At 47.7% G+C, this 27,662-nt stretch overlaps 5 protein-coding genes across 5 annotated transcripts; 1 reads left to right on the top strand and 4 right to left on the bottom strand.

Moving 5' to 3' along the window:
• Positions 1–3,317: 3,317 nt before the first annotated feature.
• terfa (telomeric repeat binding factor a) lies at positions 3,318–9,613 on the bottom strand. Its single transcript, XM_062517470.1, has 8 exons — positions 9,434–9,613; positions 8,744–8,839; positions 8,109–8,239; positions 7,458–7,550; positions 6,836–6,976; positions 5,934–6,076; positions 4,521–4,998; positions 3,318–4,373 (listed from the first exon to the last, which is right to left on the bottom strand). The coding sequence occupies exons 1-8, from the start codon at positions 9,576–9,578 to the stop codon at positions 3,318–3,320; spliced, it is 2,283 nt and encodes a 760-aa protein (XP_062373454.1). The 5' UTR covers positions 9,579–9,613.
• Positions 9,614–10,533: 920 nt separating this feature from the next.
• Positions 10,534–15,156, top strand: ckap4 (cytoskeleton associated protein 4). Its single transcript, XM_062518065.1, has 2 exons — positions 10,534–11,335; positions 13,516–15,156. Exons 1-2 carry the CDS (start codon positions 10,982–10,984, stop codon positions 14,722–14,724), a joined length of 1,563 nt encoding a protein of 520 aa, XP_062374049.1. The 5' UTR covers positions 10,534–10,981; the 3' UTR covers positions 14,725–15,156.
• A 705-nt stretch (positions 15,157–15,861) lies between these two features.
• LOC134061709 (inhibitor of nuclear factor kappa-B kinase-interacting protein-like) lies at positions 15,862–21,608 on the bottom strand. The gene is made up of 3 exons (XM_062517469.1): positions 21,594–21,608; positions 21,145–21,246; positions 15,862–16,859 (listed from the first exon to the last, which is right to left on the bottom strand). The coding sequence occupies exons 1-3, from the start codon at positions 21,606–21,608 to the stop codon at positions 16,017–16,019; spliced, it is 960 nt and encodes a 319-aa protein (XP_062373453.1). The 3' UTR covers positions 15,862–16,016.
• LOC134061798 (inhibitor of nuclear factor kappa-B kinase-interacting protein-like) lies at positions 18,379–21,138 on the bottom strand. The gene is made up of 3 exons (XM_062517597.1): positions 20,516–21,138; positions 20,255–20,372; positions 18,379–19,796 (listed from the first exon to the last, which is right to left on the bottom strand). Exons 1-3 carry the CDS (start codon positions 20,731–20,733, stop codon positions 18,606–18,608), a joined length of 1,527 nt encoding a protein of 508 aa, XP_062373581.1. The 5' UTR covers positions 20,734–21,138; the 3' UTR covers positions 18,379–18,605.
• gcc1 (GRIP and coiled-coil domain containing 1) lies at positions 21,381–27,459 on the bottom strand. Its single transcript, XM_062517596.1, has 4 exons — positions 27,386–27,459; positions 25,940–26,792; positions 24,838–25,212; positions 21,381–23,960 (listed from the first exon to the last, which is right to left on the bottom strand). The coding sequence occupies exons 2-4, from the start codon at positions 26,744–26,746 to the stop codon at positions 22,470–22,472; spliced, it is 2,673 nt and encodes an 890-aa protein (XP_062373580.1). The 5' UTR covers positions 26,747–26,792; positions 27,386–27,459; the 3' UTR covers positions 21,381–22,469.
• Between the last annotated feature and the right edge of the window lie 203 nt (positions 27,460–27,662).

Genomic DNA, 27,662 nt, shown 5'->3' with positions numbered 1-27,662 from the left:
GACAGAGGCCCTCTCCTTCAACCACCTGGTGGTGGCGCTAGAGGGGCACTTTTTGGGGGTGACAGATGCCTTCTCCTTTGTGTGCCTGGTGATGGCACTAGAGGTGCTGCTGTCGGAGGAGGCTGAGGCGCTCTCCTTCAACCACCTAGTGGTGGCGCCAGAGAGACCGCTGTCAGGGGTGGCAGAGGGGCTGCCCTTGCTGGGCGTGTCGGACAAAGAGAAAGGGTCATGCTGTCGTCCCCTTGCCCCCACCTTTTGGCGGTAGCGTATCACCATGTCACTGCCATCGCTCTCAATCTCGCCTGCCTTGTCTGTCCCTGTGTGCGACTTCATTCTTAGTCTTCTTAGACGCCTGCATACCAAATAAGGGAGCAGTGAGTCATTGACGCCAGCTCCACAGAGGTGGAGAGCTCTGGCTTCAGAAAGTAAAAGTCCTGCCACACATTGGTTCTACCTGTGCAGCATGAGTGGTTTGCCCAATTAGCCTATCTACCTGGCTTAAGAGTTGAGCTTAATTAGAAACAGTTGGTTTAGTGAATGGTTGGAACAAATATGTGGCAGGACTTATATTTTCTGAAGTGCATTTACCCCTCTGTTCAAAACGCATACTTCAACTCCATGCACCTGTGCGCAAGTAAATATGCAAGGACACTGTTACATGTGATCCCTTGCTTCCCATTTTGAGATCTTGGTCATTCAGCTAAGCTTGAGAGAACACAGGCGTCATGAGATTTTTACATATAATCACACCTTGGAGATTTGGACAAGTAGATGAGTATGCATTTTGACAAAAAAAACCCAAACAGACTTACTAACAAACAAAACAAATAAATGAAATCTCAGTTCAACAACCAGCTCCACTGATGTAATAAATAATGGATTTACTGGAGAAGAAATCTCATTTCAGAATGCATTGTTGGTACTGAACGATTATTACCTGTTTCTCTAAACTGTTTTGAACATTACATCACCAAAAGGGCATACATACATAAACGGATGTAATGCATCTTTGAAGACAGTGTGCAACTAGTTGACAAAAAGTGTGAAGAGATTGGCAGACCACACAACAGCTTGCCAGGGTTCCCTGGTTGCCCTTGGCTACCAAATGGTTACCAGTGGCAATCAGTTTGTCCCCCCTGGTTGCCCCGGGGACAACTAGAAATTTGTCTGGCTTTAACGAGACAAAACCTCATGCCTAGTTGCAAAGCTGGCAACCATTTTTAAAAGTTAATGCTGAGCCCTACTAGCTAGCTAGCTTTACATCACAACTATCCCAAACTCCACACTACTTACTAAATAAATCTAGTTGAGCAGGTGTGCATGACAATTGGTCAGACCAAGTTTGATACCCAAACCCGTTGTTGCGAGTCCGTGTCGCTTTTGATGAAAGGGTTTGCTATATAGTAGTCACTTTACTACTACTTTAGGGCATTTGGTCCGTCACCCCCTCTGCCAATTCAACATGTGTCATTCTGTTCAATCAGTCTATTGAGCATTGCAATCAAGCATAAGAAAACTTAAAGCAACCGCATGTCGCATAACTAAAGCTCAGAACTAATGGAACAGCAGGACGAGTTGAGACATGGTCAGTCAGTATTACTTTAGGAAAATTAATGAAATTTAACAAGTAATGCAGAGTTTCAATCTGGGCATCAGCAAGCATAGAGACATTATAGGCACCCATCAAACTACACAGCGAGTAGCATAGCGTGTGCTGTCATGAATGAACAATCATAAATACAATATACATATATGTGACCCTGTAAAGCGGAACCAGTCGTTTCGGTAAAATTAATTAAATTAAGTTATTGTGCTCACGTGAACGACCATAAACTAAGCTTTCCAACGATATGTATATGGAGGGTATTACACAAACTATCGCTAAGATAACAGCATCCAAAGTTGACATGGTTCTCCTGTCACGATATGCCAGAAGAGGAGAAATCACCCTTTTAAGCAGCGCGTGCACAACGGGAATGACAGCAAATGTGTTGAATCTTCGCCGGGTTTAACAGTCAAAACGTATGTTTTTCTGTGAAATGCGTTCACGATATGAAACTGTAGACTGTATACAGTCGAATGAGGCGAAAACGTGAAATTCAACATTTTAACCCGGAAGTTTGTTATTGTTGATTTTCTCAAAATAACGTTGTGCGCAAAACGACTGATTTCGCTATGAATGGTCACATATCAGGAATATGTTAAGAAAGTCATATGGATATACATGCAAAATTGAATACATTTGAACACACACACACACACACACACACACACACACACACAAGGGATGCAGCAGTACTGTGTGCCAGGCGCTGTTCGGTATGGATCACAGATTTTGGGCCACAATAACGGTACGGTTTCGGTACTTCAATATATCTAAAATAAAGAAATAAATAAAAAGAGATTTAAGACAATTAACTATATTTTGCCTATAGACAAAAAGGCAGTGCGACACACTATTTTTTGTCTGTAGGGTAGTTTTCATTTGCTTCGAGCAGTGGAGAGAGCTGGGGTGTCCGTGTCAATCTATTTTAAATATCTCTCACTCACTCCTCTCTCATAAAATCCAAAAGTTAGGGTACTCCTTGATAATGTAGCTTAAGTTATATCTAACTGCCCTGGGAAGAAATGTGCTAGGCTATATAATTAGCATTGCCTTGCCTTGCCTTGCGACATCATATTAGAAGTGTCCGCTCCAGACTCACTGTATTATGTAATTTAGTTTTGCAATAACTACTTTCTTTTTTTAAACTTTAAGGTCTTCACAGCTTGTACTGAAATCATACATGTTCCCTCATAGTGGATATGAAGCACGGCAGTGCCTCCTCTTCAAAATGTATTTCTCTGTTTCACTCATTGGAGCAGTCAGCTGTGTCCTGGTGTTTCTCAAACTCATTTGCAAACAGAACGCAACAACCCATCAACATATTGCTACGTTAGCAGGGACGTTCTGATTGGTTGTAGAGGTGGCAGGGCCCATGCACTGGTTATCTGCAGGTGTTTTGTGAATGTCTAAAGTGCTTGCAGTTTGCGGCGCAATTAGAAACTTTAGCAAATTATAAACCGACATATCGTGGTTCACGTTTGTGTATTGAACGGTAGGGGGTGTATCGTTCGTATTATAATAATATACCACATACCATTGCATCCCTTAAAGTCACACACAAACAGACACACACACACAAAGAGGAAACTTTTGCTTTAACTTGCCATGCAACAGTGAAGAGAAGTTGGTGGTGACACACATCCTCTTCCTAGCAAAGCAAACTGAAGTTATGTCTCTACTTATACATTCTTTTTTTTCTTGCCATGTTGCCTTACCTCATGGTTAGCTCCTTCCGTCGTTTCCTGTTGGGTGGCGAACTGGACAGCAAGAAGTCCTGCGGACCTTCATCCGTGGAGTCGTTGTTTGGGCGCGGGGCACTCCCGGGTCCCGGCCTGCCAGGGCTGGTTGGCAGCGGCTCTTTCAGACGCTTGGCACCGACCCCGCTGCCCCTAGTCGGCGTGTTAGGAACGGGATCCCTCTGACGCCCGGGGGTATTAGAACTACCCCTGCTTGGTGTGGCAGAACCTGACTCCCCCGACCGACTAGTAGTGCCGCCGGAGGTGCTCCGACTAGGCGTGACGGAGTCTTTGTCCCTGGAGTTCCTGGCGGCACTGGAAGAGCCCCTGATGGGGGTGGTAGCGGGCGACTCCTTGAAACGCCGGGCGGGCGAGTTCAGGAGCGGGTCCCTCAGTCGCCCGCGGCCCCTGCGCTCGTCTCTGTCCGGCGTCGACGACAGCGGCGATGGCGGCGGCGGCGTCCTGACGCTCTCCTCCAGCTCGGACGGCAACCGCGGCTCGTCCAGCGCGGAGTTCTCGGCAGCGGACGAGTCAGGGTCAGAGGTCGAGAGCTTCTCCGACTGAGACGTCACTGGTTGGCTATCGGGGAGCATGATCAGCTGGGGCACGGTTACCCTGCAGTAGCGCCCACCGATCTTGAGGGACAGCATACAGCGCTCTGTCGTGTTCGCTGCAGGCTTGGCTTGCTCGGCAGGGTCTGGGGATTTTGATGTGGAAGTTTGTGGGTTCGAGGGAGGGGGAGGAGAGGGAGAGGGAGGGGAGGGGGAAGTGATGGCGCTGCGGGCCGCTGGGGGATCTTCCCGGCGCCGGGAGCGGGTGAGGCGTTTGGGTTGAGCCAGGAGGCTGGGCGACTCAGCCTGCGAGAACAGATTGTCCGTGTCGGAAGAGGAAAGACGTGGTGGCGAGACAGCAGGCACCACTGCGTCGTCGTCGCTCACTGCGTCTCTCTCTGCGTTCACCAAGACCGACACTTCCTCCTCCTTTTCTCTGACCGGCTTGGACTCCTTCTGCTCCACTTCCATCATGGACTCCTCTGAGCCAGCGAGCACTGGCGCACCTCCCTCATCCGCATCTTTCCCCCTGTCCGGCTCTGACTCCTGCTCCTGCTCCTCCTCCTCCTGCTCCTCCTCCTCCTCCATGGCCACCTCCTCCTCCTCCTCCTCCTCCTCCGCCACCACCTCCTTTTGTAAGTCCTCCTGAGGAGTCTCCGAGAGGTAGAGGTGCAGACTTTCAGCCTGTGTCCCCTCAGCCTGCGTCTCTTCAGCTTGTGTCTCCTCTTCCTCCTCCCCCTCATCTTCGTCCACTTGCGTCTCCTCGCGCACCTCCTCCCCAGCAGTAGCAGGAGTCGTCTTCTCCGGAACGTTCTCCACAGGATTTATGTCCTTCTGAATCTCCACCGCCTTCACCTCCACCTCCACCGCTTGCTGCTCTTGCTCTTGCTGTTGCTGTGGTTGTGGTTGTTGTTGTGGTTGTTGTGGTTGTTGTGGTTGTTGTGGTTGCCCATCCTGGGCCTCCTCCTCGGCCTCCTTGTAGACCTCCTCCATCAGGGTGGAGAAGGGTACCTTGAGGCCCAGTCTCTGAGCTTGACTCTCGTAAACCTGCCGCAGCACCTGTAAGGTCACGAACCCCGGACGGGCATCTGCAGAGGCGGAGGAGCTGTGGAGAGAAAGAGGTCAAAGTTAGAACCAATCAGATTGGCTTACTTTATAAAATAGTCAGTGACAACAAAGTATGATTAATATAGTAAAAGTTAGGCATTAATTATGGTCTTAAAAATTACAAGAAAAAGTTGCACTCCCGTCCGGCGTACAACGGGGTGGCAACTGAAGTGCTCCATTCGCAGAGCGTAAAAATAGTTTTAGAGGACTCATTTTGGTCTAACTTTTTCGAGCATACACGCCGCTATTATGTTACTGGTGTAGTCAGTTCTGTTGATTAGAGTGGAAGCTAATATTTGCAGCAGATGCAGCGCGAGCAGAACGCTTCAGTGATGTGTCCGGTGGAGCCTCTCCGTCAGGCTCCAAATGTATATTTTATTGGATAACATATCCAAACGTTAACATTGGAAATGTTGCCCAATAAAATGCATAGTTGAGACCAGAGTGAACTTTTTTTTTTTCCTATTTTGAAGTTCATCACCAGAGGTCAGATGTCGTTAACAGCGTTTTGGGGTGTGTCACTCTCTGTCTATACATACAGTCTTTGTTCATGGTCTGACATATTAAATATATGTATGTGCATTTGTGTATGTGTGGACATGAAGCATAAAGCTACCACCATCATCAGTGGAAATGGACTTAATTAGTGGAAGTGCCAACAGTGTGCACATTCTAAAACTGTTTTTATGTACTGCAAACAAAGCACTTTGGTTGCACACCCAGTGAAGACTGGCAGGTAGTGCAGTTTGAGTGTGTGTGCACTGTTGTTAGCAATGTTGAGGTCTTTCTTGTTCTAACAAGATTTGGCTCATATTTCTTAGTTCTGCGGTTCCGGTTATTCCATGTCCATGTTATTGCTTGTGTGTGTGTGTGTGTGTGTGTGTGTGTGTGTGTGTGTGTGTGTGTGTGTGTGTGTGTGTCCTTCTCTGTTACCTGTGCTCTGGTGCATCTTGCTCTTGGCGTGGCTCAGATGTGAGGTTAATGTGGTTCTCTGTTTGGGTTCCATACTCTAATCTCCGCGACCTTCTCTTGACGATCTCCGATTCCTCAACCATTCCATTCCTCTTCCGTACAACCTGCAGGACATCGGAAAAACAGACACCGGTTATCACATGCAACACACCAGACAAAAAAAGGTAATCACTGTCGTTAGCCTTTTCACACCACATACAATATATGATTCAAATAGAGCATATGGTCATGATTTCTTTTACCAGGATGTTGCATGTAATCTCAATACTAGTCTCACTTTTAAGAATTAAACTGTGTGAAGTGTCGTGTTGTGAAGTGAGGTTTGTGTTTATCTTTATGGTACTTAGCAGACGCTTTTATCCAAACCGACTTACAGTACAGACATTACTTAATACATTAACATTAAACTGAACAGTTTAAAGTAATGTATATACTGTATATATATATATATATATATATACACATACACACACACACACACACACACACACACACACACACACACACACACACATATATACTGTATATCCTCCTAAATAATATGTATAAAAAAGAAATACAAAATCAATAATAGACTAACTAACAAATAACATTGAACAGAATAATAGCAAAAATCATAAACCTAAAATCACAACTCTGCAAAAATCAATTAGTCTGGCATAATAAGGTAAATAGTTGAGTCTTTAGATGCTTTTTTGAAGATCTAAAAACTATCGCAACAAAGCGCATAAGGTAAACCATTCCACCGAGGAATCACAGAGCAAAAGACTGTGACCTCAAGTGCTGTAGAGGCTCACAGTGGGCAAGAGAGGTGTGTGTGTGTGTGTGTGTGTGTGTGTGTGTGTGTGTGTGTGTTTTAATACCATGGATAGAAAAGGCTGAGGCATGTTGTACACTCTCTCGATGAAGTCCAGCGTGTTCTGCCTGAACTGGCTGTAGGACGGCTGTTCCAGTGTGGGGTGAGAGCTACATTTCTTCTGCACCAGGTCTGACAACAGCTTAGCCTGAAAAACACAGATAACACAATTAAGTAAATTATTTATTTTGTCTATATATTCAATATATTTCTGGGGGTGTTTTGCCTTTAATGACAGGACAGTGAAGACTGACAGAAACACAGTGGGAGAGAAAGAGGGAGGTAAAATAACTACATTAGGCTCTTGTCAACGTCTCTCCTCAGTCTTCGATCCTCGGTCCTCCGGCTCGTTCCCACTGATCTATAACAAATTATGGGGCAGCAACAATGGGATAGAGTCTATCCAGTTTATAGAGCAGTGGGAATGAGCCAGAGAATCGAGGATTGAGGACTGAGGAGAGATTTTCAAAAGAGCCTCCCGTGTTGCTTAAAGGTACTCGAATGATTACCAAAGGTCTTTATTATGGGGTTTGTGGGTTTGTTCACTGTGAGTGGTGACCCAAGGCCCTTGATCATCTTACACCACTACGATGCACACACTGTATCTTTTAAGCAGACACAAAACTCACCTTGCCCACTGAATTTGTCCTCGTTGGGAAGTGTTTTTCCAGCATCTCCTTGGCTTTTTTAAAGTCTTTACTTTTTAAGCAAACGACAACCACCTACAGAATAAAATATTTTGAACCAACCAGGAAAGAATGCATTAGTACTGATGCTAAACAACAAAAACACGACACAATCTCCTAATTCTATGTGACCACTAATATGGTTATAGTCATGGTTTTCAGCAGACCCTTTTGTCCAAAGCAACATACAAATAACAACAGCAAATTTAACAGTAAACTATTTAAAAGTTGGTAGTGCTGCATTAAGGTCAATAGAAATAATAAATAACAATGTCAATTCAATCAATAGCGTAATGAAAAGAACTAAATACTATAATATACTAACCAAAACCCATAACAAACGCTTAATAAACTAAGTGCTCTATGTACACTGAACATTGTTGGCAGAGTCAAAGTTCAAGTTAAAAGTTCAAGTTTACGTAGACTGATAATTAGTAGACATTTTTATCCAAAGAGACATGGATTCGCAATGGCGGGAATCGAACACGGCTCAACTGGAAACGGTAGAGTGCACTGAACTCATGTCAGTGCTTGTGTGTAGGGGCCTTGTTGTGCTCTAATTAAGAGGGGTGTGTGTGTGTGTGTCCTCCTCACCATCTCCCTTAGTGATGTGTGGACTCTCTCCAAGTCTGACTGCGGCACTTCTACCTCTGCACTGATCTTCTCCAAGACGCTCATGGCTGACTCAAGCGGAGTAACAGAATCCTCAGACTCAAATTCAGTCCCTGAGGATAAGGACACAACACAACAGGTCATTTACAGTACACACACAGCAGCAATGGTCCTTTTTCCACAACAGCCATTTTGAAATATATTACATTATGGCAGGCCCAGGTGTAACACAATGACTGATTCTGGTGAGTTTAGTTTACTAACTAATAAATAACTATGACAGGTGAACCTAATGTCATATTATCTCTTTCACACCTAAAAACATTCCAACATGAACCCAGTGACATTTTCATCTCTACAACGTTCGTATGGTAGTGGAAGAGTAAAAACAAAGTGTTATGGGCAACGTTATTGCACTGCAACCAATATGACGCACGCGCACACACACACACACACACACACACACACACACACACACACACACACACACACACACACACACACACACAGAAAGAGAGAGAGAGAGAGAGAGAGAGAGAGAGATTACAAACAGCACTGTTCAACTTTACTTCCATCTTTACAACAGCTAAGGGTGTTGACATTAAGATACATCTTACCAAGTTTGTTGCCGTCATATATTCGAGACAAAAACTGCATGATTAGTAACTTCATGGGTAAGCTACTGTTGGCCTCTATCGGCATCTCCAACAAACCTATTAAAAAGCAGATGCATGGTTACATTCTGCTTACGTTCAGTAGCAAGCTAGGTTAACTTGCAAGAAGAATACAATAAGAAACGATTTTTTTTCTAGAACCACATCTTCTCTCCGCTGCTAACTTAAACCTGCAAGTTAATGTCACTTCGCCTGGTTAAGGCAGGCAGATAACGATGCGTTCACAACTGCAGACAACTAAGATGATCTTGTTTCCACAAATGTTAACTTTCAGCTAACCAAGTCGGCTTGCTAACCTAACGTTTGAGTTTGAGATGCAATGCTATGAGTAACCTAACGTTATGTTATGTTGTTATAGAAACTCATATTGGGACAACAGCTAATGTTAGTTAGTGGAGGAGTGTTTCACATAACACATCTGTAGCGTTAGGGTGACAATGGCATTTGACAGTGCTGTTGACACACTTGCGAAATCATTTGACCCAAACGTCTTCTTTGCACTGTTGCAAACTCACGTTAGCCATGCCAGTCAACGTTATGCTGCCCAAGTTTACTCATGTGTTAGCTCGTTAGCATAGTTAGCTTAAATGAAAGCTAAGTTACAGTGAGATGTTGTTCACTAACGTTCCTTACTTTGAAGATGGTCTCTAATTTGGCAAAACCGTGTGTATTCATCATCCCGAAAAGCGTCGAGAGCTTTGGCCACATAAAAATCCAGACACCATCTGTTGACAATCTCAAAGTGTGTCAACCTTTTGGCCCTTGAATGCGAAGCCATCGTGTCTATTTACCAGCTAGCAGCTAGCCCTCCGTGGTGCTTTCAGTTTGTGGCGGGAGTTCAGCTCCGCTCAAGTGGCAGACGTGCGCGAGCTCAGCAAGCGGCAGTGGTTGGATGACTCGGGGATGCACCCGCCCACAAGTAGAAATAGGATACTCCCATACTCCAGGAAGTTCTCTGAAACAAACTTGCAAACTCGGGACAATAGGATATCCGAGATTTCACGGGATTTCCACTGATCCGGCTACAGTTATCTATTTTCGACATTTAACCGCCACCAGGTGGCTACAATAGCATACAGGCAGCCTTGATGGCTCCTTATATTATTATAAAGATGCCCCAAAAACCTCAGTTCAGTTTATCAACCAGTAAATATGCCACTGTAGCACAACGCTGGGATATGCCATTACGTAGGCCTATATGGTTTATATTGACTTCGTTTTGGACATCTAAGACTAGAAGAATAGTCAGTAGGCCAACATAGAATAACATTTTGTTTGTGCACTTTAATGCATTATAGCCCATAGCCTACACCATTGGAAATAAACATTTGTTTTCTATAGGCGTAGGCTATAGCCTACTCTGAAACACAGTACAATACGCCTACTTAAACTAGCTATGATTGTTCTGACAGAGTTTAGAGAGTTACTTTTTATTAGGCATGACCTACAACATGCAACAAAGTAGCCTTGTCATGGGCAGAAAGGGGTGTCGTGTTGAGGAAAGCATGTCTGACTCACTGCCACGTTGAACGGGTGGAGCAAACAAAATATATAGCCTATTCCACACACGGTGACATTTCTACAACCATAGGCTACGACAGCCGGACTAAGACAGTGGCATTGAATTGTTATCACGGCTGTTTATATAGTTTGCAGGCAATTAGAGAGATAAGAGATTTTTCAGCCTCTTTGCCCATCCACTGTCCTGATATAATCTGACTGCCAGAGGCTAATTTTCTTTTAAAAAATCCAGAGGGGACGTCAATGTTTCCGCTGTCGTTTCCAGACCCCACACCCTTTGGCAAAATATATCAAATTCAATATTGGAGATGATGTAGCCTATATGCTATTGTAATAATATAACGTAGGCTATATCCAGAGATCATTCTGTATGACGAAGATTTAAGGCACATGTTAAATGCGAATGGGTTAGAGTTCCTGAAAAGTTGCTGAGACAAAAGTGTAGGGGGAATCGAAGCAATAGCTCTATATGTTCTATAGGCTATAATTTCTTAAAGGGACGCCCCTTTTTTGCATACCTCCACACGTTTCCATGAACGGACACGACACGCTCACTGATACGCCGATTCCCTTGTAACAGTATCGGGAGCATCCACCAGCTCATAAGCGATCTCCACTTTCCTCCGCGCACCAAACGACCAACTCAGGACTCCAGCAAACATGACTGCTAAACACAGAAATAAGAACAACTCGACCACCACCAACAACAACGAGAAAAATAATGCTCCACCACCACCACCACCTCAGCAACAAGATGACGTGGCGAAGAAAAGTCAGAAAGCCAGCAAGGCAGAGACCCTACCAGCCCCTCACCCTAAATCGAGTTCAGGGTCGGGAAGTTGTCTGAAACTTTTGGCTGCGCTTTGTTACATCTCACTGGTGGCTGGTGCTGGTTTTGCGTCTTACTACCTTCAACAAGTATTAGAAGAAGTCAGCCAAATCAGCAACAGACATGAAGAGTCTTTACAGAAGAATTCAGAACTGGCACAGAAAGTGGAGACTGTTCTTCAACAGGTAGGATGGTCTGAGCAAATGGCAAATCCTGTCCCATATAATTGTGGAAAAGAAAATATCCTTACATGACAGACAATTGTTTTCATAAATTTAATAGAATGCGCTATTGAAAACAAATGAGATTCATCCATTTGAAGTATTTTCAGAAGAAGGAAATGGCCAGTCTAAGTGCGTCCCCTCCCCCTAAAGACGCCTGATGAGTTGGCACTAGGCTATAGAAATACGTTTATATATATATGTATGTATATGTATTTATATATTTATATATATATATGATTTTGGAAATTGTAGCATTCTAACATTGGTAGATTATATGTCATCACTTTTTAAATATTGATTGTTATTTTAATTTAGATGCACTTTAGTTGTCCGTGGAATCAAAGTTTTATCTTTTCTGCATGCATTCATTCATTGATAAAAAAAAAGTGGTGAAAAGACGTTTGAACAGAATTCTTTCAAAACCATTTTGGTTCCAGATCTCCTATCTTTCTCATTTCATACGACCACTTCATGCCCAGTCAATGTAGAGTTATGTAACAGGCTGCCCCACGGTTACTGTTTGCAGAGCAGTGATGCTTTTCAGGAAACATTAGTCAACAAAATCTCCAGTGGTAGCCTACATTTGCACTCAGGTTGAGTAATAATGTAGGGCTGAACACATTGGGCTTCTTCTTGGCCTGTATAGCAGCAAGTAGATTTAGTCTCTGTCAGCAGTGGTGATTTTGACTATAGCATGTACTGCACTCATATGACCCCTGATGAAATGCATAACATCTGGTCTTCATATTTGTGCTCTGCATGCAAGTATCAGTGCTCGCAGAGTCACGGGCATTCATGCATCCTCTAATTGTCCACTCGGACGTTGTGACATTCCAAACAGGACTATTAGTTTAGTGGTCTGAGCTGAGTTTTCACCGAGACGTGCAGTTACAGTGCAACTCTCCTGCTCCACATTTGATTTGATGTGCATTGTCCTGGCCACATTCCCAACCTGGTTCATTCAATGGCCCCTTAATCATTCCCCGTTCATTCATTCATTCATTCATTCATTCATTCATTCATTCATTCCCTCACTCTCCACCTCAAGCTGTTGTGTGGTGAGTATTCTGGTGCATAATGGCTGCCATGCATTCACATTGGTGGTGGTTAGTGAGGATTCCCACTCACTGTAAGACACTTAAAGTGCAAAGGCTCTATAAAGGCCAGGTGGTGTTGTTTGTTGTTGTTGTTGATGTGATGTTTCCTCATAGATTCACAAGTGTATTTTGCATATATTTCAGGGAATGAATTCTTTTGGGGGGTACCTGCAATAATAGCATCGTCACCTCCCCTCTACCCCCTGAGTCACACTGTCTCGCCTTATGCAGGTGCTTCACAAGTCTCAGTTCTCTGTCTCCCCACTTTCTATTAGATTCTGGGCCTTAATTCGAATGGCAATTTAATGGGCCTTAATTCAAGTCTTGCAATGATCAGAGTGTCTTCTGCCTGAGCTAAATCTATCTTGATGTTTGCATGGAACTTGCTCGTGGTATCAAATTAGGCAGCAGACTTTGTCCACATATTAAATTAGCTTAAGTCAGACGTTGCACGTTGCCCAGCATTTAAATGAAGAAGGCCCTCCATCTCTCTGTGCCTGCCTGCGTCTATATCTCTGTCCTCCTCCCAAATGTTGTGTCTGTGTCTTGTTACTCCTTCCTCCTCCTCTTCTTGCTCTCTCTCCCATAGGTCTTCTCCACGAAGAGTCCCACTGACCTAGCCTAACGAGCTAGACCCACATCAAGACGTAGGGTCTAGAAATTCACCATAGCAGGGCTCAATCGAAGGGGTGGGATAAAATAAATCAATAAATAAATGGTTGCCTTTCAAATTCCCTCTCCACGCAATAGCCTAAACGAATCATCTTCTTGTTTTCAAGTAGCTGGATGCTTAAACGGTTGCAACTTCTGGTCGCAGGTCAGTTGTCATTATGTTAAGCCGGCCTACCAACTCTATACATTGATGTGATTGGCCCGGCCCTCATTGCAAATGGCAAGCTCAAGTCAACAGAGAGTTGCTAGACTACCTCGGCAGCAAAGTAGATTTGGGGCGCCACTAGGGGCGTCTAGATTTCTAGGCTACCACTGACCCTCTCTCTCTCTCTCTCTCTCTCTCTCTCTCTCTCTCTCTCTCTCTCTCTGTAGGTGGACTCTCTGAGCAGTTCACTGGCGTCTCTGGAAGGTTCCGTTACCGAAGGTGAGAGCGCGGTGCGCCTGCTGGGCTCGGCGGTGCAGAAGGGCGAGCAGGAGACGCAGCGCGTGCAGGAGGCCCTCCAGCGCCTCCAGAAGGAGATCCTGCTCGACCTGTCCGAGGGCATCCGCGAGGTGAAGGAGGCGCGCGAGCGCGACTTCTCCTCGCTCGAGTCGACCGTGGAGGACCGGCTGGCCGAGCTCAGCCGCTCCATCGGCGACAGCGTGGCCGAGTTCGCCGGCGCCCAGGGCGAGTCGCGCGCCCAGCTCCAGGAGCTCCGCGCCCGCGTGGAGGAGCGCGAGGACCCGGCGATGGTCAAGCAGGAGCTGACCGCCATGGCCACCGCCATCGCCGACCTGCACACCGCCAACCAGGTCGCCGAGGGCAACACCGGCGTGCTGCGCGAGCAGATCGGGTCGGTCCGGGAGGAGCTGCAGGGCCGCAACAAGGAGATGGCGTCGCTCTCGGAGGAGATCGAGTCGGTGCGCGCGCTGGTGCAGACCACGGCGGGCGCCCTGCGCGAGGAGGTGAGCGCCGCCGAGGCCGCCGTTCAGGACATGGCCGACCAAGCGCAGAGCCTGCAGAGCGGCCAGGAGCAGGCCGGCGCCGCCGTCCAGAGCCTGGAGAAGGAGCTGCGCGAGGAGATCGCCAAGGCGCAGAGGCGCGCCGACGACCTCGAGAACCGGCTGACGGCCGTGCAGGAGAACGCCGAGGCCCTGGCCAGCGCCGACGCCGAGCAAGACGGCCAGATGGAGGCCCTCCTGTCCAAGTACGACTCCTACGAAAGCGCGCTGGCCGCCCAGGGCAAGGCGGCGGAGAAGGCCCAGGAGGCCCTGAAGGCGGACCTGGAGGGACTGAGGGCCAGTCTGGGAGAGCAGCTCGAGGGCAGCGCGGCGTCCGTGGAGAGCGTCCGCGGCGACCTCTCCTCCGTCGGCCAGCAGCTGGCGGCCGTGGAGCAGAAAGTGGCCGCTCTCGGGGACGCGGGGGCCCTCGGCAAGGCCGTGGGAGACCTGCAGCAGCTCAGGGGCTCCGTGGACAAACTGCAGGCCAAAGCTCAGCAGCTGGATGGCCAGGCGGAGGCTATCGCCGGGCTGAAGAGCGCTGTGCAGGCGATCAAGGCTGCAACAGCAGGCAAGGTGGGGAAAGCACCCAAAGCCAAATAAGTGGACAGAGGTGGAGAGGCTAGAGAGTGATATGCTATAGGGGTCAGGGGTGATGATGAGTATATCTTTGGGGAAGATTTGAGGGTGTCAGTTTGCACATGCAGCAGAATATTCTCTGTGTTTGTATGTGTGTGTATGAGTGTGTGTGTGTGAGTGTGTGCGTGTGTATGTGTGTGTATGTGTATGTGGAGGAGGAGGAGACGAAGTATAGAAAATCGAGAAACAAGAATTGATTTAAATCAATGCCAAGATAGTCTTTGTGGACTGCTGTTCTGTGAATCTAAACACTTCAACCTGCACTGTATTTTTTAAATAGTTTTTCTCTTGTTTTTATGAAGGGTCATATCATGTCATAAAAGCTCCCTACAACTCTTTGAAAATCTGATTGTACTGGCTGTTTTTTTTTTTCAATAAAAGTTTGGAAACTACTGCTCTAAATGAATGCATTCTTACAATCCTTCAAACAATCCCTACAAACAAAAGTTAGACACAACGAGCACAGTGTCAAAGATCTCAACAAAGACGTGATTAGTGGTCTAGCTTATCTTCAGCTCTCACTCAAGAATCCCCGGCATCCCTTCATCTGCCCTGTCATCAACACCACTGATTGACACAGCAAATGTTCCGCAGCTCCTCATTGGTCCACAAGGTCACATGCCCGCACACAAAGGTCTTTGATTGGCTGAGTGGGTGTGCAGCACATCTGCCTGTGCATTTCCATCGACTCCCATTTCCTCTCTCTGTTGAAGTTAGTTGAAATGTTCCTAGCCTCAAGCAGATATGTTGGACATGCCCATATAGGCAAACAATGTATAGAACAACACCATAGAAAAGAAAGAGCAGTTGAACTGGTTTTGCATCTCATTCTGCATGTTCTACAAGTAGTTCTACAAGGGCTCGAAGATGGCATAGATAAAAAGCTGATCTTCTCTTTTTAAAACCCAGACATACTGTATAATTTTATTTTAAAATAAGACATTAATGGCCTCCAAAATCTCATAACTTAATATTTTTGAGAACCAAGGTTGAGTACAGCTGCAACTGAATCACTAATAAATATTTGTATTTAATGAGAATATCTGCACTTCAAATGCTGTTTCATTTCAACCTCAAAGCGGACCAAAACACTCAAAGAAACATTTACCAAAGTTCACATTTAATAACACACTAATTCATCAGTAATAACATGTCAGCATGGCCACCCTTCATGAATTACCTGAACACACCTGAATGACCACATACAGCAGGCTACATTCTTCAAAAAACTGCACTACGGACAGAGAACCCAGTGTTCACAGCTCTCCAGATGGGAGGCTGTTGCTGATTGGTTGTCCCTCAGTGTGACTGACAATCTGGCCGAGCGGCTCGGCGAGGTCAGGGGTCAACGTGGCCACATCCTGTTCTGCCGACACCTCTGTTGTTGTCACTCCTTCTGGAGTTACATCGAGGCTGGCCAGGCCCTCTCTCAACTCCTCGAGGTCTTTCTCGCTCTTCATCAGGTCCCCGGCCAGCTGACCGATCCGCAGGGTCAGGTCGTCCAGCCGCGGCTCCAGGGCTTTGAAGTCCCTCTGGATGGTGAAGACGGTGGGCTTCAGGTCACCTGCGAACGTCACCGTTCTCATGAGGCGGGCCCGGCCGCTCTCCAGGGCCAGGATTCGCTCGGAGAGCTTGTTGTCGGCGGCCTGCAGCTCGGGGAGACGCTTGCGTTGCTGGTCCAGGCGCTGGGCGTTCCTCTCGGTGGCGCCCTTCATGCTGGACACGCGGTCGATGCTGGCGGCCAGCAACTCGGCCATGCGCTTGACCATGGTCCTCTCGGCGGTGGCCAGCGCCTCCTCCAGCTCGCCCGTGCGGTTCAGCAGCGACTCCACGTCCGTCTCCAGGCCGCCCATGCGCCGCACGTCAGTGCGCACCGCCGCCACCTTGGCGGACATGTCGCGCGTGATGCTGGAGGTCCGCTCCCCGATGCTCTCCACGGCTTGGCCCAGAGCCGAGAGCTTCTCCTGGGCCTGCTGCCGTCTGGCGGTGACCTCCGAGGACCAGGCGGTCAGCCGGGAGATCTCCTGCTCCAAACTGGCCACCTGGGACGGACCTGCCTCGCTCTCCAGCTTCTCCAGTGCAGCTAGAAGACTCTGACACTGTGGAGAAAACACACACATTAGAATGCATTTTAATTGTGCTGCGTTGGGTGGTACATGGGGCATCTTTTTTGAGCAATGAAGGAAGGCAACCACATTCCAAGGTTCCATGTGTTGCGACTGGTTGATTAAAGTTCTCAAGAAACTGATGATTAAAGTTCTTAAGAAACTTGAGGTTGGTGTGAGAGAGGGAGTGTATTGCGTGAGAGAACAACCTTTGCCCAGAAACAATGCTGAAAAAGCTGCCCTGTGTGTCATCAGCTTTAAAGAATCCTTCACAGCACACTAGCACTATTTCCAACAGATGTACATTTTGCATTTCAGTAAATGTTTATCAATTTAAGTAAACATGTATCCAGTGCCATCTGGCTGGTTGGTGGTGTTTGTAAGGAATGCTTTTAAGGTCACTCACTAATTCTAGGCCAGGGTAGACCAGGATAGTGCTTCTTTAACTTAATTTACATTCATTCATTTAGCTGACACTTTTATCAAGAATGTAATCCAATTGTATTAGAAGGGCCTATTGTCCCCACGTGGTAAAGTGCCTTCTTCAAGGGCAAAACAGTGGAAGATGGGAATTGAACTCAGAACTTCCACAATAATCATATCCTGCATATAATCTCACACTGTGTACTGTAACTCTATGGATATGCTGTTGATATCAGCCTGTAACCACAGTGAAAGTGGTTTTGCAAAGACAGTTATGCAAAAACAGTTCATGACAGTTACATATGAGTGTGGAGAATCATTTTTGCAGATGAAAAGATATCACCACCCCCAGAAATAAGGGCAGGAATGCTGAGGAAATCAACTATGACACATATCTAATTGTGATTAAAAACACATAACAAAACAAAACAAAAACAAACACGAAAGCGTAATTGAATGAATGCATGACCTGACTAACTGTATCCATGTGTTGAATATATCAATAAATTCTGTATTTATTGTAAATGGATTCCCTATGAGTTTTGTAGTGTTCTGCTATGTGTTTTTCAGAGTAGGTCACAGTATGTCAGGGTGTCTTCTTATTCCCTGTGAGCACAGACGAGATATAGTAAGCTAGTAGGAGATACTTAGATACTAACCGCATATGATGGCACCATACTGTAAAACCAAGGCTGTACTGTAGACAAAACAGACAGCTTGGAATGTCCAATCTTTGTAGACTCTAGTTAATTTGCCTTACTGAAGATGCCTAGACTGAGTAGTTTCTAGAAATCCTATAAATGATGCCAGAAAAGATGACTAGTGATGTTATTTGAGGAAACATGTTCATACATGACAAATATTATGGAATCAACTTCACAAGAAAATCTTATGAAAAAACATTTTCATTCATTTTATTTTAAAAGAAGGTAACACATTACAGACACACAACTGATTAGTCATGAGTATCCACTACAATATTGATACTTCTCTTTTTGAAATGTTATGTGAGAATAACACAGAATTCTGTGTAGAAAATAAAATGTCCCTTCAATAGACATGACTACATGATGTGGCTCTTGCAGCATTTATACAAGGAATACTGTTCATATACAGTAAGGGTAATTTTCAGTACTGACCAAGTTACAGTAGATATGAAGCTGTGTACACAAAAAAACAACATAGATAACAGAGCAAATATTCCATTAATACTTAGGCCTATTACATTTACATGTAACACTTTTTTCCACAGGCAGCATAAACAGCAGTGTTATAAAGAGGAGGCAGCTACGTGTTGGCAGGCGCACAATGATGATGTCACACATTGACATCACTGGGCTGGGACTCTGGAATGTCTTTTTCCGTGTCCTGGATTTGTGTCTCCACAGTCTCAACAGTTTCCTCTTCAGACACGGGCAATTCTTCTTCCAGATTGTGCTCCTGTTTGTGTGCAGGTTCTTCTGGGGGTATTGTTTCAGTCACAGCACCTTTATCCTCCTCTTTCCTATCCTCCTTCACCTCCTCCTCCAACTCCTCCTGTCTCGCTGCCTTGTTCTTCATCTCCATCACCTCCTCTTCCACCACCTCCTCTCCTGCTGGCTTGTTCACCACCTCCTCCCCCACCTCCTTGTTCACCATCTCCAGCATCTCCTCTATGGCTCCCTTGCCGTCCCTGTCCAACTCCATGTCCATCTCCCTGAGAGTCTCCAACATGGCGTCGATCTCGCTCCCGGCCGACGAGCCCAGGTGCTGCTGCTGCTGCTGGTCCTCCTCCAGCCTGTCCTCGCCCCCGGCGATCCTCAGCGCGTCCATGGCCTGTCGGAGGTGCAGCGTCTGGGTGAGCCCCCTCAGCATGCTGTCCTCCAGCCCCAGCACCTGCAGGCCCAGCTCCTCCACGCGCCGCTCCACGCCGGCGAAGCCCGTGGACAGCCGCAGGATGGTGCGCACGGCCTCCTCCACGGCGGGCAGGTGCTCCTGGCACTGCTGCGCCCGCGGCACGTGCTCGTCCAGCCGCTCGGCGTGCTCGCGGTCGGCCAGGGCCAGGCGCGCCAGCCTCTCGTCCAGCTCCGAGATGCGCGCCGTGTTCCAGTCCAGCTGGCCCTGGACCTGCCGCGCGTCGTCCGCCTCGGTGCGCTCGAAGACGCGCGCGTTCCGCCGCGTGCTGGTCTCGAACTCTTCCAGGCGCTCCGCCAGGGCGCGCAGCCGGCGCTCTGCGTCGTTGACGCTGTCGGTCGCGCGGACGTGCGACGCGCGCGACTCCTCCCGCAGCGTCGACAGGTCGGTCGTCACCGTGGCGATGCCAGACTGCCAGGTCTCCGTCACGTTCAGGAAGCGGGCATTGATTTCCTGGATGCCACTTGAGGGGGAGGAGGAAGTGCTGACGTCGTCCTCTTCGGATGCTTGCATCGCCGCGACGGCTGAGCGGAGAGAGGCGACGTCGCTCGCCAGCCTGGTTGCTGCGGACATGGAGGAGAGCGCCCCCTCCAGGCGATTCTTGGAGACGTCGAGCTGCACCCACAACATAAGACAGGGTGTTTCTCTGAGCTTCTGAGAGCATGTGTGCTTGTCCAATATTACAGAGTTTGCTTTGCTAACCGCATATGATGCTCGCTCTCTCTCTCTCTCTCTCTCTCTCTCTCTCTCTCTATCTCTCTCTCTCTCTGTGTGTGTGTGTGTGTGCCCCCTACATCAAAAACAATGTCTCCTTTGTGTTACACTGCTAGCAAATGTCAAGAACTTTTGCTGTTGTGTAAAACATTCTGGGTGTAACATGGCAGGAATTGAAAGTGTTACCTTGAAACAGAGATGCACAAAGAGCTACATAGAAATTCCTTACTGTCAACAAGACCCTCGTCTACTTCAAACAGACCTAAAATAGTCCCCTTTAACATCTTCGGCTTCCCGGATTCCCCAGTTGCATAATTATAACCTCTGTTCGACTATAATATTGTTTAAGTCACACCCACCTTTTCGGATACTCTCTCCACTCTCTGCTCAAGGTCTGCATACGTTTCTGTTCTCCCGTAAAGAAGATTGTACTTCTCCTCAACCTCGGCAAACCGTTCACTTTGTTGCAGAACCACACTGTGTGCAGGACAACATTGCATTAGATCATGACATAGAGGAAGAAATGTTTTTGCCTTTATCGGACATTCATAGATGATGTCAATGAGAATATTGTAGTTTAAGAAAATGCGTAGAATGCGTAAAAGCGCAGCCAAACTCACCACGTCAGCGCAACACAGACGGAGACAGATAGAAGACACAGAAGCGTTCTTAGCTCAGGAAAACGGAGAGAACTTTTCTTCTGTACCAAACATTTCTGCTCGGTTGCTTCGGTTTTCTTTGATTCAGCCTCGCCATTCTGTTTCGCTCCATCGCTCGATTCGTCATTTTGCTTCTGAGATGTGTTCTTTTTCCTTTGCTTCAACTCATTGCTTGGCATTTTCGAGCCGCACCACGCTATTTCAATGACTAAATCTCCCTACAAGACTCAAATGAAGTTATGTCTAACTTCACAATTAGACTTGACTAGATTGAAACTTTCTAGGACAAGTAGGCCTACATTCAGTTTAGTAGCCTAAAATCTACGATGAAAACATTATTGCAGATTAGTTAGCCAAATATAGGCTACTGGTAGTCTGTCTTCATGCATTACCCCCTCCCTAATCAAGGAATCTTGGGAAGCACCTACGTGCCAGCCACGTAGCAGACAGAGAACCTTCACGTTGTTTTCGCTTTTTTCCCTTTCCTTTTTTAGAAACTCTGCTGATGCTCAGCAATTCAAAAGTCCAAATTACATTAAAAAAAAGACAGGATGCAACTCGAATCTACCAATACAAGTTGCCTATTTTACCTGAAAACGGGAAACTGCTAAAACTTTGCCTCGACGAGTCTTGAACAATTTGACGACAATGCCACCCTCCGGCCTGAAGCGGAATGAGTGCGAAACATTCTGCTACCCCCAAACCAGACGTCTTTGGGCTATACCAGGCAGACTTTACAAGACCGTACTTTATTTGGTCAGGTAATATACAAATGTCTTACATAATAAATGGTCACAGGATAAACAATGAATTCACATCAACGAACTCACGAAAAAGGAGGAAAATATAGTTTATTTCATGTTGTAGTGGAGTCAAAATATACACTTAGTACCAATATATCAGTCTAATAAATTCTCTATAAAAGACTGCTTTGGAGGTTTACAAGCTTGATTACAGTTAACTCTTCATTCAGTTGACACAAAGTGATTAGAGTACAACTATATTTACAAGAGGGAAGTTATGAAGCTTTTCTCCTCACCTCGGAACACTGCATATTCTTACCAACATAACACAGTGAGAAAGAACAGTGGCTTTTGCATATGTTGTTTTGTCCTTACATGATAAGCCGGATGAAGACTTCAATAAAACCAGGCAGTTTTGTGGACAGTTTTCTTTAGAACACCTTGTTGTTACTGTATGTGATGACAATGTGGACTGGACTGTCTGTTTACTTAAAGAGCAAATGGCTTCACTCTATGCCCATAAGTGTCCAAAAATAACTATATTATTTACTTCTTAAGGCCAAATGGTATTCAAACTACTTTAAACTGTTCACACTGAACTCATTAGCGTGGGTGGTTGGTTGGGTGACATTACATATTTTCAACAACCATTTCACGGTCGATTGTCCTGCTCAACAATGGACCGTGTACTTCATCAAAGTGCTAGACAAAGCTGTCTGAATAGGTGGTTGTTACTGTCCAACTTGTCCTACACAGTTTCACAGTAATGAGCAGTTTCACACAGACACAGTAGTATTCTCCACAGGTTGATGGTACAGATAATTTAAAGGCTGACAGTTAGCAACAGCGACTGAAATAGCAGTAAAGATGCGCAAACACTGTGATCAAATGCTAATGTTATGGTCAAACACGTATGCGTTAGTATTAGTAAACATACATGAGATCCAAGCAGAGAAGTATGAATGATCACAAGACTCACATGGAAATAGACAGAAAATGGGTGTCTGTGACAGGCAAGTTCACACAAAAAGATAACAAGAAAACAGATGTTGTTTGTTGATGTTGTTGTTGATCATTCCAAAGGATCCACAGTTGTTTCGATGAAAATAAATTATAGCTTACGGAGCTGTAGTCCTAGAACCGGAATCTAAAAACGTTTCCTCACGCTCCTGTTACCTCTTCCCAGGCGCCCACCAGCCCTGGGCCTGCTCCCTGATGACGGCCTGCTTCTCCAGCGGACTGAAGTGCAGGATGGTGAGGATGGCCGTCAGGGTCTGCTGGCGCCCCCTGGTGTCTTGGAGTGTCAGGTACTTGTAGATGATGTTCTTGAGATACTCCAGGTTGGCGCCGTCTCTGCCCTGGTCGCGGACGCGCTTGTCCAGCTCCGTGCGGAGCTCGGCCACCTCCTCGTCGTGCCGCTCGCCGTTGGCGATGAGCTTGCCCTGCAGCTGGTGCACGTCCTCCTCCAGGCGTCGCTTCTGCCTGCGGAGGGCGCCGTTCTCCACCTCCTTGCGGGCCAGCTGCTCGGCGTAGAGCAGCAGCGTGGGCTCGTTGGGGCCGGCCAGCCGCAGCGCCTGCGTGATGAAGTCGCTCTCCTCCTGCGCCTGGCTGTCCAGCTCCACCTCGTCCCCCAGCGACACCCCAGCCGAGCTCAACCCCAACCCCGCTCCTCCTCCTCCTCCTCCTCCTCCTCCTCCCATCTCGGACGTCCCGTCGCCGTCACTGCTGCTCGCTCTGCCTCCTCCTCCTCCTCCTCCTCCGCTGCTGTTGCCGCGGTGACCGGCGAAGCCGAGGACGTTGGCGGTGGCGACGGCGCCCCGCAGCCGCTCCAGCTCCTGGTCCTTCTCGGCGAGCAGCGCCATGGTGCGGTCGCGCTGCTTGTGCATCTCGGCCTCCAGCCGCAGCAGGCTCTCGCGGTGGCCGGCCTCCTGCCGCTCCAGCTCCTGCTTGTGGGCCTGCTGCGCCGCCAGCGCCCCCTGGTGGCGCTCCTCCAGCGCGCGGCGGTGGCGGGCCTCGGCCTCGTCGGCGTGGATGCGCAGGTTGATGTACTTCTCCTTGAGCTCGGCCAGCTGGTCGCGCGCGTCCTCCAGCTCCTTCGCCTGGCTGCCGTCTTTGGCGTTCTTGTTCTTGAGCACCACCTGCGCCCGCATCTTGTAGCGCTCGAACTCCTCTTTCACCTGCTTCAGCTCCTGCTGGTAGAACAGCGCCGACCTCCTCTCCGCGTCCGACTCCTCCACCTTCGTCCTGCTCATCACCTCCCCTCCCTCCTCCTCCTCTTCCTCTCTCTGCCCCTCTTCTCCGAGCTTCTCGATCTCCATCGGCTGCGAGCTCCTGCGCGACGCCATCTTGAGCAGCTTCTTGACCACCTCCAGCTTCTCCTTCAGCGCGGCCACGTCCAGGTTGGCCTCGTCCACGTTGAGCGTGTGGAGGAAGTCCGAGCCGCGGCCCGAGGACGAGGTGGCGGCGATGGCCAGCGTCTTGTTCTCCATGTCCAGCTGGAGCACGCGCTCCCGCAGCCGCTGGGCCGTCTGCTGGTCCTTCTGGCGGGCGCGCTCGCACGCGCCCAGCAGCTCCGACAGCTCCGAGGCGCGGTCCTCCAGGCTGGCCACGCGGCCCTCCTCCAGACGGGACTGGTCCTGCAGGCGCTCCTCCGCCTGGGTGGCCTACAAGGAGGACGGAGAGGAATCACATTTACTTTCAAACTATTCTTTCACACAAACATACGGGCATTTGTGGGCGTTTTGGAGTTGTTGGGTAACCAGGTACACCATGTTTTTGGAGGTGCAAACAAACGCATCACCATGGAAATTCGATATTGTTTGCACCTCCAAGCCTGTGTGGCCTACAAGGAGGACGGAGAAAAAAGAAACACATTTATTTTCAAGCTATAGCACGGAGGAGATCCTCGATAGGAATCAAGGAGGACGGAGAAAAATGACGTTTACTTTCAAGCTATTTTTTCACACAAACATACCGGCATTTGTGGGACGTTTTTGAATTATTACTATTATTAGTATAGAGAATTACTACAGTGCAATAGGTCACAAAATATACAGTCGATACCCGTGCAGATGCACTGGGATGTGTTACATTACTACTGTTGGAGTGATAGGACTAATGTTGATAAGTTTAACTAAGTTGGACATTTTTAAACCAAATGAACATTTTGTGAAGATGCAGTTCAGTTCTTCCCAACAATGACTCTATTCCTAACGAATCCAATGCTTCCAATTAAATTTACGTGTTTGCAGAGGTGTAAAAGTCCAGCTTCAGAAAATAAAAATCCAACCATATTAGTTCTAGCTGTGTGGTAGGACTTTTACTTTCTGAAGCTGGACTTTCCACCTCTGCGTGTTTGGGGCATCAGGGTCCTGTTCGCCCCGTCGAGACTTCTTTTCAAGATAATGACCGGCGTTCTATACATTATTCCTTACGTGTTTTGGGCCGTAGACTGGTTGGGGATCGAACCGGCAACCCTCCAGTTACAAGCTCGAAGCCCTAACCAGTAGGCCACGGCTGCCCCACGGGGCTCTGACTGACCTTTCTAATCTCGTGCTGTAGCTGCTGTTGGAAGTGGAGCTTGAGCTGGCCCATGTCCTTCTGGAGCTCCTCCACCAGCGGGTCGGGCTTGCTCCTCTCCGTCTCCGCGGCCTGCAGGCTCCTCCGCATCTCCTCGCGCTCCTGGACGGCCTCCCTCAGACGCGCCTCCAGGTCCATGCCGCGGTCGGCCGCCTGCATGGTCTCCACCAGGGTCTCGCGGGACTCCTCCAGCCGGAGCTCGGCGTCCTGCCGCAGGCTGCGCTCCTCCTGCAGGAGCTTCTGGAGCTCGCGGAGCATGTGCGCGTGGTCGCCCTGCTCCTGCTCGCGCTCGTGCTGCTGCGTGATCACACGGGCCTTGCTCTCCGCAAGCTGCTCCTGTGGAACACAGAGGAAGGCGTGGAACGTGGAACATGGAACACGGAACATGTGAGAGTCACATGATGGAACGTGGAATACAGAACACGCGAGAGATCTACATTTCTGATTCTCATTCTGATGAATCACATAGATTCTCAAGTCAAAATACATCTCATGAGTCATGACCCAGCACAACAACAATGATGTATAAAGAATTCAGATGCACAGCCCTCTAAATCTGTCTGACCACTGGAAATGGATATTTAGTGGGTTTTGAAGCTAAATTATTTGATTATCATATACTCTGTGCGGAGAGAGCATTCACTCACCACTGTTATCTCATTTTTGACGGAGGTGGCATTATTTTAGAGGGATTTGCTAGACTGGGTAACCCAACCCGTTCTGCCGGCGATTGAATTTCGCCCTGCAGTTCAGACTGGAAACCTGCACATTTATCTCTCCTGATTCCTGTCCACGGTAGCTGGAACCAATCAGACCAATCGTTGGTCTGATTGGTCGAAGTACTATCCAAGCGTAGAGTCAATAGGACTATGCCCATTGATCATGCCTCTTGTGCTATAGAAATACAGCGCAGACTCCCAAAATACTGAGCTTAGTCTGATGATAGTCAAGCTAGGGCTTTTGCATCTGAACTCTTCATATAATCTACACTGTATCTAAAACTAAAAAATAACTAAAAACTAAACTAAACTAACTAAAACATAATTTTTCGGTTGATCCTTACCTGTAAAGCAGACAGCTCAGCCTCCTGTTGTCCCTTGGTCTCCTCCAGCATCCTCTGCAGCTCCTCCATGTCATGCTTCATCTTGCGCTTGTCCGCCTGGAACGAGGCCTCCATCCTGGACTTCTCCTGGCTGACAGTAGTCAGTGAGCTGGTCAGCGTATTCAGCTGGGCCTTGAGCTGCAGTAGACGCCGGTCCGCCTCTGCAGAAGCAAGTGGTGCCTGCGGTTGTTGTTGCTGTTGTTGTTGTTGTTGCTGCTGCTGCTGCTGCTCCTGTCCACCACTGCTGCTGCTGCTGACGCCGCTCTCCGACCCGCTCGCCTCCTCTGAACCCTGGGCCGGGCCAGAGGCTGCGGGGACCGCCAGGCCGGTCACATCTCCTGCAGAACCGGACCGCTGCTGCCGTTGCTGTTGCTGCTGCTGCTGCTCCTCCTCCAGCGGGTCCCCTTTGGTGCTACCACTGGCCATGCTGGCAGCGGTGTCCACGGACGCCGCCGTGTCAAGGCTGTCCTCGCTGTGCATGGAGGAGTGATCATCCCCCAGGTCAGAGGTCATGGGTGAGGCATCGGCGAACCCTCCGCCTAGGGACAGGTCATCGCTGCGTTGGCCCAGGTCTACTTCCTGGGACACTGTTAGAACCTTGAAGCTGGCCTCAAGGGCCTCCTTCTCCTTCAGGAGGCTCTTGTAGGCCCTCACAACATCTTTAAAGCGAGTTTGGTACTGGACCAATTGCTTCTTCTGGCCCTCTATGGTTTCCAGCAGTTCCTTTTTGCTGGGGCCACCCCCAAAACTCATGCCAAACTTCTCCATGTTGGTTGTTTGGTTGAAGTATTCTCACCTAGGATCCATCCTCAGTCTGTGAAATGAAAAAAAACCAACATGGCCTGATCAATACTCAATTCAATTGATTCACGATTTACAGTGAACAAACGGCATTGTCGTCAATAACAGACATCAGAAGGCACACCCAGCGTTATGTAAGCGATATCTTCTTTACAAAATCCTTTCAGTCTTCCCACAAGAGAATTAACGTCACATTTAAAAACTAAAGGCGATCTGAAAGTAGCAGCACATATGCTAGCTAGCTAGCCCAGAGCCTGGCAAGACTGAATACGTTCTCCCTTGTTTCAAAGCATGTAACATAGCACTAACATTACAGTGTAATAAATCAACCTACTGTTTATCCCAAGGGTATAGGAAAAAAACATCTACATGACTGCACTCTTAAGTTAACTACGGAATGTCTTCAATGGAGTAACAGTAAGTTAGTTGCCAAGCTAAGTGATACATAGCAAACACAAGTTCATAACATGAGATATTGTCGAGCTCAACAACCACACGGAATAAGGCATCGTATAATATGGGATACCAACATTCTAACATTGCTTTATTTGATGCAGACAGAGGTCGTATTTCGTGATGAATATTTAATCTAGATGTAAGAAATACCTGTGATACGTGTCCACCATCGTCTTCCTGTTTCCTGGGCATGTTTTGGAGCGTCACAGCGCCACTTCTGGTGTAAGCGTCCTCTGCAGGAAGCCATGTTGATAAGGTCCCATACGAATGATAATTAGCTTACTAGATTATGATTACATTCCCAAAACTGTACAATATACATATGAGTCAACACACAAATCTACACATAATTGGTCACCAATTTGGAAAAACAGCTTATATTTACTTGGTAACATTCGATAGCCTACTATGTGGGCACGTTTGATAC

The sequence above is a fragment of the Sardina pilchardus genome, chromosome 17 (assembly GCF_963854185.1).
Source record: "Sardina pilchardus chromosome 17, fSarPil1.1, whole genome shotgun sequence".
NCBI lineage: Eukaryota > Metazoa > Chordata > Actinopteri > Clupeiformes > Clupeidae > Sardina > Sardina pilchardus.
Note: the sequence above shows the minus strand (reverse complement) of the source record. Positions and strands in the feature narration are given on the sequence as shown.